We start from the raw sequence: 17,933 nt of genomic DNA, 5'->3' as shown, positions 1-17,933 counted from the left end.
TCACTAATAACATGGCGCATCACTGAAAAACAAGGCAACCCAATATCAAACAACCCACCTTACTGGTCCCTATTAGAATTCTTATTACAATATTATATGCTCCTGGATTGCGTTTCGACAGCCGCGGTCGGTTAACTTGACAAGCCAATAGGAAAAACAACAACGACAGAAGGAACCATTCATGTTTTTTTAGTTATAAACATCTTAGAAAAGAGAGAACCAACGAGGAGAAAAGCTGGCATAAGAGAAATGCCTTCACATTCGAAGTCTGTATAGTACATACATGCATATAGCATTAGATATATATGATGCGCTAGCATGAGGCCACACAAAAAGGGATCATTTTTGTTGTCTTTAGCCTTGCTTTATTCATGTTTGTACTGCTGCTACCGCAATATATGTGTAGACGCGTCAGCAGATGCTTACGATGCCACTATGTACATAGTCACTATTTATGGTGTTTATGAAGATAATAATGCGAAACTCTGTTCGGATCTCGGTCGATCGTATTGCCCGACCACATTGTGGAACTGCCCGCCTTATGCCCCTGCTGTCATATTGCGCGTATCGTAGTACCGTACTCAGGAAAAAAAGAAATTATCCAAAAGCTTTGTACCTAGAGGCATCAGATGGCGTCAAGAAGAAGAAGTTTTTCTAGGGACCTGCATCTGGTAAGGCTGCCTCGAGAAAAGCAATCCACGAAGAGAGAGTAAGTGGGAGCAAAGGCAAAGGTAAAACACTTCAAATTATGTAGTCGTACAAAGGAACAAAAACTACCGCGTTCTTAACAGAAATGGTTAGTGATATATACGATTATGCATGCTTTATCCCTTGTCTCAGAGTGCATCGGTGAACCCCATCGAAGGCTGGACTGTGAAGGTTGCGGAAGAAAAGGCTGAATATGGTCGAAACTGGGTTGAAAGTCAAAAACTAAGATAAGCAAGCGTCGATTAACTAAATGCGACATTGACGTAATGGAGGGCCAAGATGGCTGTGCCGTGTGCGTTTCTTGAGGCGAACTCCGGTGCAAGGAATGAGCATCGTTCCGCGGGAAAACAAAAAATAATCTTCCTCAAAATGCATCGTTCGCAGCAGTATATTCGTCCTTTATCTCAGTTCTCTTTCCAATTTTCATCTTCTTGAACTTGCCATACGTTATCGCCACGTTTGTGCATAAGTAACTAACACGCGTGATTCACGGCGTGAAGTAATTGTTATTGAACTTCAGCATTGTTTCCATTGCATTTCTAGATACCTATCAGCTGCACGAAAGATATACGCAATGCCAGCAATAGACATGACCCTCATTAGAGAAGGCAGTTCACATTGCGATCGCGTCTTCAAAGCTGCCGTGCGAAGTACCGGTCACTGAGCTGTTTGTGGCGAGCATTCATATAGGGTCATCAAAGCTAATTAAAAAAAAAAAACTCCAAATCTCAACGTGTACTTTAGGCATATATGATATCTGTAAATAACACCAATTCCTAAGCAATAACGTAAGTAACACCAAATTAGATAAGCACCTGCTCGCGTGACGTGCATAATGACAAAGCCGAAGATGTCATTAGTCTCAATTCCTTCGTTGTTTCACTAAAAGTTCTTATCGCCGGCGAAGTAACGCCCCAATTTCAAATTTTTAAACGAAACTCAATATTTTCCCCATTTTGCCCAGCGTTAATATAGCGGTAAATATAGCTCAAGCATACTTTCGTCCCACCTAGATTTGTCTCATCCGAGAAAACGTGCTTTGCTGCACTACCACAATATCTTGCCTCGCCATCGCTGTAAACGCAAACGGCTGGAGAAAGCTCCATCGGCAAAAAACCGTCCAGAGGGTTCTTTCCCTCTTTCTTTCTGTACGGATACTTCTGCGTGAACTTCCATGGGCCATTATCTGGATCTTTCCTGAATACACCCTAGAAACTAAGCTTTCCCACCAGAACCCAGGGTCCAATTTGATCGATCCTTCTCTTTCCGATTACCGGGCAGCTCAGAGTGGAGGCGAGATAGTCATACAATTCCTGCTGACGTACCGATGGTTGTGCGCCGAATGCAGCTGATCCTTAAACCTGCACATTCCGTAGAGAAGGTGTACTTCCCGAGCAATGACTGCATATCCACGGATTCGTTTTCATAATCTTTTCTGATTGCAGTGTACTTGAAGAACCGAAAAGACGTCCAGGTGTGTCCAATGGTATATATAATAGTAGCTGATGGACGTTACGGACACGCTAAACGTCGCGCGGAAACGAATCATACGCCTTTCACAGCTAATCTGTGCATTGACTAGCACAACAACCCTGTAATGCGCCGTGACTAGTACAGTATCGTACCAGCCAATGTAGATGTACATTAAAAGCAATCAAATGTGCTATTACTGTGAACCGACGAAGTTTAGAAGAAGGATCTAGACAGCGTCCTGACTAAAAAGTCAGGATGAACTATTTAGATCTATCGAGGCGTTCTCCTGCCAGTAATTCTTTACGAAATCTATGTGTTTATCGCGTTATACTTTCACACACTATGCCTAAAATGTAATTGAACGGTACAATTACATTATCTAGGTACAAGCACTTCGCCGCGTCATCAAACAACTTCTTTTGGCGTTTTTAGCCTAATCACCAAACGTTGTTTTGTAACGGTAACTAAGGGTGGCTTAAGTTTAATCACTTGGACAGCTGCACTGTACGCCGCGACACGCCTCTTTACCATGTCAATGGGAGGTCTGCGAATCACCTTGCTATCAGAATTACAGGGAGAAATATACAGGCAGAAAGCCTCGTGTTCAGTGATGTTCCTTCTAAATGCTGTCACTCACTCTGTGCTCGTTGCATCCGTAAGCCCTAATTTACTCTGGTCTAATATATTTCGCATCACACGTACGTAGGCTGGGGACACGAACAGATAGACGCTTAAAATAGAGGCTTTTTGCAAGAGCATTTTCAATCACTATACCCGGGCTGTTAATTAACATCTATACTAAGCAAACTTAACATGCAAGCGAAACCCAGTCAGTCTGCCTTCGTCCTATGATATGTCCAATGATATTTTTCAATACGTAGCCGAATTTCGACACACCGAAAAGAAGGGCTTAATACGGTTTATAAGAATAAAGGGCCTAGGGTTGGCTTTACACTCATCTCAAGGCTACTTGATGGACGTTGACGTGTCCAGTAACAAAGATGTACGGTATCGTTTCTCATCATTTGTCCAACAGAACACTTATGTAGCTCGCAACCAAGTAAAACGTATTACCTTTGAATGTGATATAATTAAGGATAAGACGCTCGAATCAGGGGATCGGTAATATATATATCGACAGAGCAGCACGCAATGTAAACTGTAAGCCGTACGATGCTTTGTCATATCTATTTCGGTACAACATGATCTAACTGAAATGTCTTTATTGCCAAATAAATTATAATATATTACAGATTTGGGTATATACGTACGAACTCAGTGTGAATTCCTTACATTTTGCCTATGTTTGTATAGATAAATGTACGTACGGAAGTTGTATACATGTAAGGGATCACCGTGCATCATAGAATACGGCAATGCCTGTTCGGATCGCTCAGCTTCAATTCATTTTCTTCTAATTCAGACTAATCAATTATTCCAATTAAACACAGTTCTTAGGTACCTCTAGCCCCAAGCGTCTGTAAAGACCGATCGGCATTTTGACAGTATGGCGTCATTTTGCACTCAACTACTAACAGGGCTCCGAGCCTCCTCGCTGGAAGTGTCTGTAGCCCAGAATGTCTAGGGTGAACATCGGTCTGTCAACCGTATGGTGGGTGCCCGTTTCCAGCATCTAATAACATCTTCTGAAGCCAAACGCGCTATGTACTTTCTACAGAGCTTGCTGTGCCTCCTGCCTTGTGTTCGCTCTGCACGTATCGAGTTTAATAGAAATAATTCAACACGATCGTATTTTTTCGTCGCCTACGCAGCGGCTTGTCTAGGCTTTAGTGCTATTCGATGTAGATAAATGTTTAAGATCTCATCATCTTTAGTTTTGGTACCAGTCTAATCAGCACGGCCCGGCTATTTTCATGTCTACCGTGTATAACTTGAGACGTCTTCGAAACAGCTTTGGTTAAGGATCAAAGGTAACCAAGACCACTGGGGAATCTGCATACATTACGACACGTGCGATACCCACATTTTGCGTATGTGGGCTGAAATCTATGTGCGGGTGTGAACGTGAGACTCTATTCGTATAGTGGAAGATGGGACTATGAAGCATACACCCCGGGCATATTTTATAATCGATATGAGGAGAGAAAACACAGAATTCTTGTATATGGGACATACCAACAATCGGTGCAACGGCGTAAAGATCGTTATCCTTTATAGTCTACCAAAGGGTTCTTCAGGTGCTCTCTCGATATTATAAGCGCGATATTATATATATATATATATATATATATATATAAAGCTATTAGTTGCGGAGGAATTGATGCTCAATTGCTATATACAATAATAAAATGGATAGGAAGCATGTGTTTGTTTCATCGGCGATGCTTGCGTCTTTCGTCCCATTTATTTGTAGTAATTGTTCCCATTTACTCCCATTGTATATGTTTTATTATTGGTTCTTTTTTTATAGCGATTCTTTCCATCCATGACAAGTTTACATAGGTCTGTGTAATTTCTAACCGTCTCCGGTTGTTTTATTTTGTAAATAAATTTTATGAATCACCTTTCCCGTATAGTACCAAGGACTTGCCCTTACTAAAATGTTTAGGTTAGGCCCAGAGTCTTCGATAGATAGATTAATGAAACGGCATGGTAAACATATGACACGAAAATCATTAGATAGTAGAGCTGAAATTTAAACCAGCGATGGTTGCCTGTTTATTGTTAACATGGCACGCACTAAAGGAAGCGTTGTATTCTAGTCATTTAAACCACATCGTTTCCTTCTGGCTTTGTCCTTAAAAGGATAATTTTGCGCCTGCCAATCATATTTATCTTTAAACAAAGGCCAAAACGATTTGTAGGGAAATATCATCAACTCACGCGCTGTTTCCACGTTGATCCGCCAACGGGTCGAAAACAAGATCGGAATGAACTGTACATGAATAAATAAATGGGCACGAATACATCTAGTGTATCTAATAATGCTTTCTGCGAAAAAAAAAAAAACACAAAACGTAATAACAACTTCCGTCATGTTTTTCCTCATATTATCATTTGTAGCTAAGCCATGATACAGTTTGGCGGCTTAAAGGTAACATACTAGGTTTTTTCATTTTGTTTACATTATTTTATCGAAATCGTTACCGATTTTGTGAGATCGCACAGCCATGCCCGTATTTGTGCATCTTCTCCACGCCCTAATCTTCAACTCTGCGAAAGACTGATACGCGTTTCATCATCATCCATAGAGCAATAAAATAGTATTACATGTGTACATTAAATATTACGTAAAGCGCTTTCTTTCGCGTTCACTTCTTTCTTTTTTACAAAAAGGAACGAGAAACGCGAATGGAAATAAGTTGTCCTAGGAGCGAACAGACGGACAAAGTGAGATTCAACAGATCTAAATGTGTGCTTACCAGACACACGGGAACCCTTAACCTCAAAGGTGCAGCAGAGTCTACAATGTGAACAGTTTCTTTAGAACGTCATGCGAAAGGAAGAAACAGACGACCTGCTGCACGCCGCATGCCGAATGGATAGAACGCAGCTCCTGAGAGAAAAGCTTCCTAATAATCTGAGCAAGGGAGGGAAACAGCATGAGAAAGCGCAGGCGAAAACGAATGAGCTCGATCCTGCTACCGATAGACCACTAGGGGAAATGACGTAGCAGCCTGTGTCGAAGGTCTAGGTATAGTCAACCAGCTATATAACTTATACGTTAGCAGCAATACGTATAGCAATAGCAACAGCAGTTGATACATAGATAGATACAAATAATAATTTGTATCTATCTATCTATCTATGTTCAAAACGTTACGAAACGGAGATACTAGCTGAAAGGAACAGTCCAATCGACAGATCAACAAATAGGCCGATAGGGGCTGAAACTCTGGGCAGAAATAAATGGCCAAATAGATAGATCGACAGCGCTGTGCGGTAGAAGTCATTCAGCCAGCCAGATGTAGAGGCAGCTCACGCAACCATGTTCTGTTCCATATATATATTGGGCAGCACGTTGGGGTATGATGTACTTCACATCATATTATATTATGGATGATTATGGAGGGAGTGACTGCATTGGTGGACTATCTTACCTCGTAGATGGTCCTCGGTAAAAAATCTATAGGGAAACATATAGCGATTGGGTATGATAATATGTATAATGATAGAGATAATAAATTTCTGTATACTACGATTATGCAGGGTATATTAACCTGTTTTTTTAGGCCATATTTATTTTTCATATGATTTTTTTTAGTATGTGGAACATTTGAAAAAGGTAGGTGCGGTCGGATACGTAGTAATGATCAATACATGCTAAACACTTGGTGACACCCTTATGCATCTCTAAAAATTGTTTCTTTATTTAATTCGACTAATATATGCATAATTCTATATACCATATTCATGTTTATAAACAAATTCTAGTTTTGTCGGCGCAGCGGGTCCTATTTTCTGGCGCCTTTACCCATGATACAAATCCGACAACTCTGCATTGCCAGCGGCAGTTGGTCCTGTTATCCTTCTGATTTCATGGTGTTATTCAATTGAATCTCAGCGAATGAATATTTACAACCAAATACAAACAAGGAACATAGATGTTTATATTTGTAGCTTATAACTGCAACCCTGCAAACTACCCCTAGAGAGCAAATCGAGCAGCAAATGTAAATTACCGCAAACGTACCAAAATGGAAGAAAGCTCAATATGGCAGACGTAACTCTGTGGCGGTACTGCTAAGCCAAACAGCTCCCTTATGGCAAAAGACATCGACAGATTAACCTTAATCTGAGGCTACTTGACGAGTTTAAATATAGTGAACCCAGCTTCAAATACGAACATGAAGGAGATAAGCTAGTCTTGGATATTACTTTAAAATAGAGGTATACAAGAAATTGTTGCACCCATAGCAGCGAACAATTTTTATAAATTTGGCTCTCGTCACCGAGACTGAGTGTGGTAACTTGCATTTTTAAAGAATAACGGGTACACATGTGCTTACCTTGTTACAATATTATATTGTATGTATGCACATACACAATGTAACATTGTATCAAAAGCATCCGAATACGACAAAAAGGACAGATCTCCTATATAACATTAACTTCATTGTCTACGTTACTCGAAATAAACCCACAGAAGAATGTGCGTTCGTGCTACAGCACGGCGTCTTTTGCCACTATTGAATACCATCTAATTCATTGTAGTCATATCTCCAAAAATCCTACACAACGAACATCGGACCTTTATACTATATATATATATATATATCTACAGCGGATCTTTATAAACCTGCAGTATATGGGCCAGAAGAAGAGTAATTTTTTTTTATTTTAGCTCAATCTTAAGACGAGCCAGATTTCTGCAACATTACAGGCTGGAAGCCCTGGAGCTGCTCTTCTATATATGGGTTAGCAGAAAGCTGACATTTGTGCCTTCCACCAATCCCTTTCAAGCTCGTCGGTTAGCTCAGTTAACGTCTATCGCCGCTACTTGCCTTAACGCACGGTCTTGCGCCAGCTGCTCATAAAACCGGTTCTATACGTCTTGTACTTCTGTGGATACTATATACAGAACGTCACCTAAAAGACTGATGAAATAGGCGAATCACACGCTTCGGTTGACTCGGGCTCGTTCAGCGAACAGAATGCAATACGCAACGCGGGATTGTGAACTTAGAATGGCTGAAGTACTAGTGCTGGAGGTGGATGAGGACCAAGATTGGAAACGTACAGTAAAGGGGACATCAGTTGTAATACATCATCAAAAATCCATATATATTTAATAGTAAATATAAATCAAAACACGTGCCCGAAGAATACATTAGGCTTAATTGTTCCCCGAACCTTTCGAACTTCGAGGCGCGAAACTCCATTCAGAGTAAGCTCAACTAGACTCGTTCATAAGGGTTTCCAGCCAAAATTTTCGTCCATTTATCAGTTGATCTAACGCTGTCGAAAGACCAGATTGTTTCGTACGAATCATTGTATATTCGTGATGCATGCAACAACGATATCACGAACTCGACTGGAAGCGTCGCCACTAGTGGAAGTTACAATAGTGACGTGAACACAGCGTTTTAATATCCTCATCGACTTACGTTCATAGTTACCTCATTATAATGTTGTTTGGCAGATCAGCGCAGAAAGCTGCAGACGAGAGAAGTTTCTAAGGGCGTTTCTGGTAAGGTTCGTAAGGGAATAGGGTCTCGAAGTGAATAGAACAGTTATAGAAAGCCTTTTTGAACGATTTCGTTCACGAGGCACAAAGCCGCCCTGTAGCTTGTGTCGTACCAGAATCAGTTAAACGACACTGTGTGTCTCGTCTCCTTTTTTTGCGTACTCATTTAACATCGAAACAATTAAAAACGCTTGTCTTGGGATTGAAATAATTCATGAAGCTATTAAGTCGAGACGATCATGCTATTATAGAATGACATTAGTGTGTGTGAACGAGGACGAACTCGTACGTCTTGTAATGATTCAATATTTCCCTGCGGCATGAGGTAAAATCTAGAGTGATGGCTAACGTCCACGGGTGAATAAGGAGCGTATCTGGGAAGTCTCAGATGCAGATTTTGGCACACCCAACTTCCTCGTTGAAGTAGGGCGAAAATTCGAAAGAAAATCTTGCCAACTGATATCTCCCTCCTATTAGGTAAGTTAAACACGGTACTTGAAAGTTGTCGTGGGTCAAAGATGGACAAGTGGTGTCTGGCGCAGGATTTCGGCTAAGCTGTCACCGTTCCAGCAAAATATCGAAGCAGGCTCAATGCAGATGAGAGTCTTTGGTCGATCGGTTAGTAGAAATGAACGAACTTTTCAGGAGGTGGGTGTCTATGTGCAGGATCGCTTGAAGGACGTGAGTACGAGAAGTTCATGTAGGTATCCAACAATTCGCAGTTTTGCGGAACCGTCTCAGGTTCGCTAGCCATAAACCTGATACGTGTAGAAAGCTAAATAACTCTGTCGATGCCACGACAGGACGGGTTGCTGCATCTACCAAATGATTACCACATGTTCTTACTTACACTGGATGCGCATCCAATATCACCCATATAATGCGAATTGATTATGCTTACGGATCGCCATTCGTCAGTGCAACGAACAGAAGCAAACCCCATAAGGTTTGTAAAATGTCTAACAATAGCTGAGCGTCGTGTTCTAAGCTTTAGCCAGACAAAATGCGTTTTTAAGTGGTGAGAAACGTGTGCATTTTTTTTTTTTTTTTAGTTTATGTTTTTAGAGACATCTTATTTGCTCAAAGTTGAGATAAATCTATCAATGTAAATTAAAAAAAAAGTAGCTTTGCTACAGGAAGGCGTTACAACGCCAAGGTCAAATCCTGGCGCTGAGAATATTCTAAAGCTATTTTTAGTAAATAATTGAATCTACATAATTAATTTGTTTAACAGGTGTTTCCCCATAAATACATATTGCTGTCAGTATTAAGCAACAGTAGATATCTGTTGACTACAGGCATAACATGGAAAGCTAATAAACAAGTTCTTATATAATGATTTAACTAAACTGATAGTAATAAGCCTTTTGACTTATCCTCAACGCGACTCCTAGGTATAGTTAAGGCCCATTTCTCTATAAACTTCCCACAAAGAGTCGCTGTCGTTAGTTCTAGTATCTCAGTATGTCTGGGTTGCAAACGATTCAGCAGTTTTGGTGGCACCTTATATCCGAGCTTGCGTACCACTAATACCTCTGGAACACCTCGCTGGGTTTCGGAGTTCGCCCGCATTGGCCACAAAAACACTCTAAGCCTGACGTCTTCGACGGCTACATCGGTTTCTGTCGCCGTCACCACCATGTTGAGAGTCGCGGTACGCTCAAGTAGATCAGTAGGATTCTTCCATGTAAACGCTTTATTGCAAATGTACCTCGAATCATCGAAAAAGATTTGTATACGAAAAAAATGAAGTAGTGAGACGGTGCCATGCCACGAAAAAAATGTAAAACTACGCATCTACAGAGCGCAGTAGATAAAAAAAAAATACTGTTTTATTTGGCGCGCATAAAAAGCGAAATTATTCCGTCGTCGTAGGACTGTGCGTTCTATTAACTAGACCATACATTCTTGCCTTCTGTATATATATATATATATATCTATTTTCTCCCTCACTCTGTTGCTCCTCTTCCTCATTTTCTTTCTTTCGTGGCAACTAGTCGCAATGAAAGAAGACAAAGCTAAATTAAATACACGAATGAATTAAGTTTCGTGTTAATAGCGATTCCACGTCATGTCCGGGACAGTAATGATTTGTCGGTCAAACGGGAGATTCTGACTGACCACGTAATCAGAGTAGTCACGCAGTTTACGTCGGAAGGGTTCCACGTCATGCGATTCAGAATAGGCGGTAATTCGAATAATCGGCAAGCTGATTTCGGATATGCTGTCATCCATTAGGATCTCACCGAAGTTACATAAACGTGGCTGATGTTCTGCGACCAACCGTAATCGTAAACACTAACCAATGAACACCGTATTCCGTTGGGATCTGGAGTAGTGTTCCGGATAATTATTTTGGCCTAGAGGAGCGCGTTAGGTCACAAGTTGGTCTAAAAAGCTGCGCTTGGATGCTTGGCTTCAGAAGGCACGACATGCTCAAAAGCTCAACTTGCTCACTAATTACGCGTGAATTGAATGTTGCAGGAATACTTGGTTTCGCAGCCATGAAGTCTGCCCCCATCAGCAACGTAACCTCAAAATATCCTCTCTCACCTATATGGGCACATTTTAGAGTACAGGACCATCGCCCAAAAACAAGATAGACGGCGTAGACATTATACTGCATTTATCTTCGGCGAGAAACGGAGCTTGTGACAACACCTCAAATCATGAAAAAAAAAGCCTCTTTGCACACGATCTGGACATATGTAGCCAACACCCATACACGTACTGGTCCCGTTACTGAGGATGTGTGATAACCAGTATTCTTCTTTTCTCGATTTACTTTACGGACCCGTTTGAGCCTGACGCCGTCACGTTCAAGCAGCTGTAGGAAGATTATGATTTTATATCATTTTCTCTAAGAGAGTTCGGCATTCACTGACATCATCGTCGTGCGCACAGGGTAGGTACGAAACGTTTCGGGGTTATACACTTTAATTGAAGCTTCTGCGTCTGTTTAGGAGGATGCAACATGAAAGACGATATATTTGATAATGGCTGTATGCATATGCGTGAACCCTGTACACTTACGCGTTGTTTAAACTGATGTTTGGCCATTGACTATTATGTCTACCATATCGCGCTACTAGAATGTGTCGTTTGTGCCATTTTACATGTTAATGACAAGTACTGAACACTACGCTGAAGACTGGACAGACCGCGAGATACCCCTACCTTGCTACATATATGTTAGATTCCTAAACAGAAGAAGCATTCATAAATAAAAATCGCTTTCTTAAGCCTCTATTTCGAAAACATGTTGACTGACTGACTGACTGACTGACTGACTCACTAACTCATCATAGGACCAATCTTTTGACGCAGATCTATGTATCGTTTTGGACGAGGCACGGTCTTCTATCGGTCTTCTATGCGCTTTCGTATGTCAGCTGCCGACCAATCTGTTCGCCTGATTTTTCACACACGCGCTTAGTTGTCCGATACTTATGATAGCCTTTATTATAATTTAGTAACTTCATTACCTAGCCAACTAATTAACACGCTAATTGTCGCAGTTTTCAAATAGTTTTCCGTGTAGTTTGACTGGGTCTAGGGTTCTGTGCTGTGTCCCTCGTGGCGTTGTCGCCTAGGCCGTGCCTAGCTGACCTTCAGGAGCGGTAGCTAACGCCTGCGTGAGCTAGTCGAAGTTGGAATGAATTGAAGAATTTGCCTTCTTCTAACATCTAGAAAGTTTACATTATTTTAATTTCATTCAGCTACATTAAGCTCATTCGCCTCATTGGAACGCCTCAGTGTACATGGCCTCTTTCGCCTTTGGGTTTCTGACCATCTGTACGGACGTATGATTGAGCCAGCTTCCGATTGCAGCAGACTGACACCCGGCGACTCAATACGAAACGGTTTTGTTTAAAGACCTCATTGTGTACGAAGTTGTGATTGCGTAAAATACGTAAAATTGATGCACAGGACTTTAATAAACGAAACATCGCGCTAAGCTGGTGATTTTACACGAATGGCATTTGAGTTTGAACAGGGTCAAGCACCCGTTAAAATTGACAGAAAAAGAAGGTACTATAAAAGCTGTTTTTCTTAAAACTTTGTTTGCTATGACAAAATAGATTCAATCTCAGTGATAAACCGAGGTGCCCTGTCCAAGCATGTTCGACATCATTATTCATTGAGGGCATCACGTAAATATAGATTTGAATATATCTTACTCGGATGTTGCACACGTTTTTTTCAGCATACTTTGAAGAAGTGGCCCTCCTACACTACTGTGACCTTTCTGTACGTAGTAATTATCAATCTTCGTGTAAAAAAATCATAATAGAATATCTGCCGACTTATTAAAACGTTTGATTTGTTGATTTACGTTAACAGTGGGATAAGCGACGGGTAGTCTATATCTAAATAGAAGTGTTCGTATATATATATATGTATATATATATTTTTTTTGTTATAGTAAGCAATCTATAACTGCTAATTAGTACGCAGTTAGAATATAAAAGCTATAGCCGCGTACTGATATATTGTTAGTTTTCGACCGATGACGTAGTCCTTCACGAGTTGATGGTAGCTATGAAATCCAAGCCCGACCAAACATGTAATTAGAACTGTAAGCCAAAGAGCGGTTGAACTACGAGATTTAGAGGCTGTCCAGTTGCCCGAGGACCGGGACGGGAACATAAAAGAGCAGGCCAGATTGCCGCAACAAACAAGTCAGTTGGGAACTAGGTCGTCCACCAGATCGTAGTCCAGGTTGTTGAGGGGGCTGAATCAAATCACGGAAGGGAGGCATTGACTGCGAAGAACTAGCGTCGGAAGAAGAAGGCTTGACCGACCACAGAGATCAGACGTGTGCCCTGTGGGAAGCAGGCCGGTATACACTGTACGAAATTGATAAGTCGAGACCTTAAGGCCTCTACAAAGGGAAAGTGGGCATGTGATGCGATGATAGACGGAAACGTGACGATGGTAGGGATGTTGGGGGACCGCTATGACGCGCAGCCGCTACAAAGGTCGCCAAGGAAGCATTGCGTCAAGCACGCGAGACCATTTCAGCATAGGACTGCAAAGGGCGCAGCTGCACGGGGGACATGCGAATGCTGCGTAAACGCAACACGGTCGGTAGAGATGACTACGTGTTATGATCATGAACAATAAACAGCTACTGGTTTGGACGCGGTGAAGGTAAAAAAGAGCCCATCCTAACTGCTTGCTGATACATGGTCAGTTTTAACAGCTTAGTGATCCACAATACGCACAACATTATGTTGCTTGTACATATACGTATATATATATATATATATATATATAATGTCATACATAATAATAACAATGCTGCTAGATAGAAAGTACCGACATCTGTGCCTATGGTGATATGCTTGAACCAGTTCCAAGCCACCATTTAATATGAATGATTCTCAGAAATCTCTATTATCTTCAGCTTCCATACATATCGATTATATGACAGCAAATCGGACAACCCGACGTCTAGCCGACGTGTACGCTCACGACGGCCACAAGACACACAGTTGGACCGCGCTAATTTAACCTTCAGTAGGTTATCCGCTACTAAGTACATAACTACTCGTTACGCTAAAAGCATCTGTGAGGTGTTGGGTGTTTGCTAAGGCGCCGCCTGTAACCTAGCACCAGTGAATTCACAGGAAGTCTATTCAGCCAATTGAGGCGTCTTAGCCTCAGGCAAGGTCGCGGTCTGATTGTTTGACTTTACAAAAAGCAAAACAATCCTACGTTGGCAGATTAGACAGCCATTTGGCAAATTTTTATTCTTTCCCGCTTTCTCTCGTCTGTGTGATATATCCAAAGGCCTAGTCGCACCATTACATGTTAGGCCCTAAAGCGATTTTAAAAAACGGTTCTATGCCCTATTACCTCATAGAGGTTTCCCTCTGCCAATTTTCAGAAACGTAAGAGACCCAGTTTATAAATTGTGCAAGAATCATAAAAACGCCCGGTATCGAGTGAGAAACTTCGAGTACACCGAACATCTCCGAATAAATGATATGGATTATGCAAAATAAGATTAGTCGTTTTCTAAATCCACCATTACATTTTGATTGGTCATTTGTTGAGGCCTGTCGTCGTACGAAACTTGGTACTGTACATAGGCATGTAAGTTTTTCACGAATCGTCAATAGTTACCGGTGCCAAAAGTACCTTTGAAATATCTGTTGCATACATTTTTGTAACAATAGTAATGGCTGAACGCCCTACAGAAAACATCTGCTAGCTGATCGTTTCAATATGGTACGAAATCTTGAAACGAAATCTTACAATTAATTATATTCTTGTATAAATTAGTCGGATATAAACATAGTTAAATTGGTTTGAAAGGCTATCTATTGTTTTGCCTCAAATTGATCACTGGACACGTTCGTCGGGCTATACGTACCTCCTACATACTGTAATTCATTAAAATAAACACAACGAGAACTAAATATTAACCAGATAAGCAGAGGTACATCGCTGGGACCTCATTACTGCAGATGCAATATTGTTTCTGCAAAAATAGCCGATGCGTTGCTAGCTACAACTGCCGAAATCTTACTAGTTCCTCATTTAAAAACCTTGTGAAAATATCGCACATGATTTATGAAAGAATAGAGCCACATACTAATTTCATACGACCAAAGTAAACACATCTCGATACCCTTTCGCCTAATTATAGTAACTGGCGGATCTAGGCCGCGTAAGAATGAAGCTGATCCATAGAATGATTATTACTTAAATCTATATATATACGGTTGAAAGCTAGTTACTCACACTTTCGAGGCAATTGGCTTTACAGGACAACGTCGATAGCCGGACTTTGTCTAGCGTTCGTAGACAACTTGCCGTGACGGCGTAGTGAAGAAGCCCTATAGCGAGAATCACTGTGCATCGCATTTTGTCCATGTGGCGATCGCTTATACGCGTTCCAAACCTCCAACGCAACAAATACAGAATCACAACACAAGAATCACGATAGATAAACTTTACCCACGGGCTTACACTATAAATGCAATGGACCCAAAGAATGAGCTATTTACTGCATTTTCACAATATCACCAGAAGCAGAATTACCCTGTTATTGGTCAGGATACCTTCACAGGTCGTCGTCAACCGGTAAACTCAGTCTAATTCACGTGCCAAATAGATTAAGTAACTTGACTGAACGTTGGTGGAAGCAGTTCGTTCGTTTTCGGATGCAATTCTTTTATGAGAGAGCCTTCTCTATTTCCCGCACAAAGGGATGATCAAGAGAAAACCGAAAGACGTTAGGCTTACCCTATTTCTCATTTTCTGTTACAGATAAGCAAGGGTTATTATCGGGCACATTTAAGGATTGGGGATCCAAGGTGTAGTGCTGGTGTTTCCGACTTCAGGTGTACTTCTTATACGTTCGTTAATACTTGCAGCGAATCTGTTTGTATGGTGCTAAACCAATAGTCTTTTCTGCCTCTGGCTCCTGTCCACGCTGCTTGTAGACTTGTGAGGAGCCGATCCGTTATCCAGAGTCAATTTTCGATAACTTTTCCCTTAATCCACCTTTTAGGGGTAGCGCGAGGCAGGAAGATAGATAGTCACCATAACTACAACAACAGCAGGTTTTTCACACAATCATCCTGTCATCTACACAGACATACAGACGCAGCCCCTCGAACGTCTACCCTATGGCTAATAAGGTAGTCGTCCGAGCGTCGTTACTGGTCACTCCTAGGCACGTTGCGCAGTCAAATTCACACGGCGTGTTTTTCGTAAATTCCGTTATTCTTCCAGATGACGCCCGTTGCAGTTTCTGCTGCGACTGTTACGCGCGACGCACCCTGATCCCGCTTCCTTACTACTGCTTTCAGCTGGTTCGAAACGCCTAAATTTCTCAATGTTATTGTTCTTATTGTCATTCCTTTGTTGCACGATGCCATAGGTTCAACGCGCGCCACTTGAACGGGCCTCCCACTCTAATCGTCTTACGTCGATGACCCCTATTGCGTACTCGTTGTTATTTTCCTCCTCGTTCTTCAAATAAAAACCGTTGTTGTTGCTTTCATCTACTATTACTTCTTTACGCAATACGAGCTAGTCGTCAACGCACTTATAGCAACTACGTAGTTTAATTTATTGGTTTTGTTGCTGCATTAAGTAACGCATGACGCTTTATCCGTGCCAGACCACGACAAGACGTCCTTAGTCAGACTTGCCTGTCTTGTGTTTTTGCGGCATTCGCCAGCGATTCGGAGGATTGTCGACCTCCTTTTCAACACTGCTCCCGAGCTTCCCGATCCACTTCACTTTATCCCTTCCAAAAGCAGCGATCGAATGCGAGGGACTGCCGCAGATGGGAAAGGGTCGCAAAAAAAGGAAAGGGCAGACTGGCCGCTTTAGCTGCATCAGATGGTTCAGGCTGTTTCAGGCCGATCTTCGCCCTCAGCCACGGCTTCGGCCCGTCGGCCCGTTCCTGGCCCTAGGAGCTTGGCTCTGCTGCTGCCCCTACAACGGCTAGAAATGGCGTTGGTGCCGGCCTCTGCTAGTAGCGGTAGCCAAAGAGCGGTGAAGACCGTAGAACGACTGTAGCGGCATGGCGACCAAGCAGAGTCGCTGGTCCAATGGGCGCCAGCCACACAAGATTCCTTGAGCAGGATCAGGAACAATTGCTAGCAGAGGCAGAAGGAAAAAGAGAAGGAAGAACGCAATGTAAAGGCAAGAACTGCTCGAAGTGGAGATGGGTTCTAGTAAACAGGGGGTTAAAAAGGAGGTAAAAGTAGCAACTCACTATTTACACAGATTAGAGCGTTGGTGACGTTGAAAAAGTGAGAGAAAAAACAGATAGTCATTGGCTCAACTAGCCGTTACAGCGTAGATGTTCGATCTTTTGCCAGTTCCGTTCTGGGTCGGCTTCGATTTGCCCGTTCGCGCGCCCACCGACGAAGAAAACGAGGTGTTAAAGAAAAGGCTGTAATAGAAAGGATGTTGACGCATGACAGCAACAAGGATAAGTGTATCTGTGGCGTCACAAGAAATACATTGGAGCTGCTTAGCTGGCAGCGAATCCAATTACAGAGGTAATGCCGACTATGAGGCTGGTGTTGATAATGGAAAATGTACTGCATAAGTAAGGCAGGGAAACGGGAATGACTAGGTGGACACAAAGAGCTACAGGAAAGCCGTTGATGGGCACACGTAAGAAAAAGACAAGGGAGACACACAAGACGCCACAACAGCGCCGACACTATCAAATCCCTACAGCAGTAGAATACTGGTCGAAGCTGACAACTGTGGAAAACAGCGGGCTTCGTTTCAAAGGGGACGCACTTGGGGGGTTTTGAAGAAACTAGTAAAAGCAACCTGGGTTTTCATTACTTCAGAAAGAGCACAGGTCAGTTGGTCGGCTAGGGCCGGTCACTAGGGTTGACAGCAGAGAGTGGGCAAATTCAGCAAGGGTGTGCAGGTTTTTGTTTGTGAAGAGCAAGTGAGCCATGGGAAAATTAATGTTATGGGTATGCTGAAGGCATGTGATGACTGTTGGATGTTGGCTACTGGATTCTGGCAAGTGAACTCAATTGTTTATTGGAAGAATAATGTACGTTAGTAGACGAAACAGACTCAGAAAAGCATCTCATTTAAGGATCGTTTC

General features: G+C 42.0%; 1 protein-coding gene across 1 annotated transcript in view; it reads right to left on the bottom strand.

Moving 5' to 3' along the window:
* LOC111269214 (uncharacterized) overlaps positions 1-16,583 on the bottom strand; it is a 109,501-nt gene extending 92,918 nt beyond the window's left edge. The window contains exon 1 of the mRNA XM_022848652.2: positions 15,083-16,583. Coding sequence (XP_022704387.1) covers positions 15,083-15,214 — 132 coding nt within the window. The 5' untranslated portion in view covers positions 15,215-16,583. The remainder of the gene's footprint in view (positions 1-15,082) is intronic.
* Between the last annotated feature and the right edge of the window lie 1,350 nt (positions 16,584-17,933).

Source organism: Varroa jacobsoni, unplaced genomic scaffold (assembly GCF_002532875.2).
Source record: "Varroa jacobsoni isolate VJ856 unplaced genomic scaffold, vjacob_1.0 scaffold_1364, whole genome shotgun sequence".
NCBI lineage: Eukaryota > Metazoa > Arthropoda > Arachnida > Mesostigmata > Varroidae > Varroa > Varroa jacobsoni.
The sequence above is the reverse complement of the archived record's forward strand: the minus strand, read 5'-3'. Positions and strand labels throughout refer to the sequence as shown.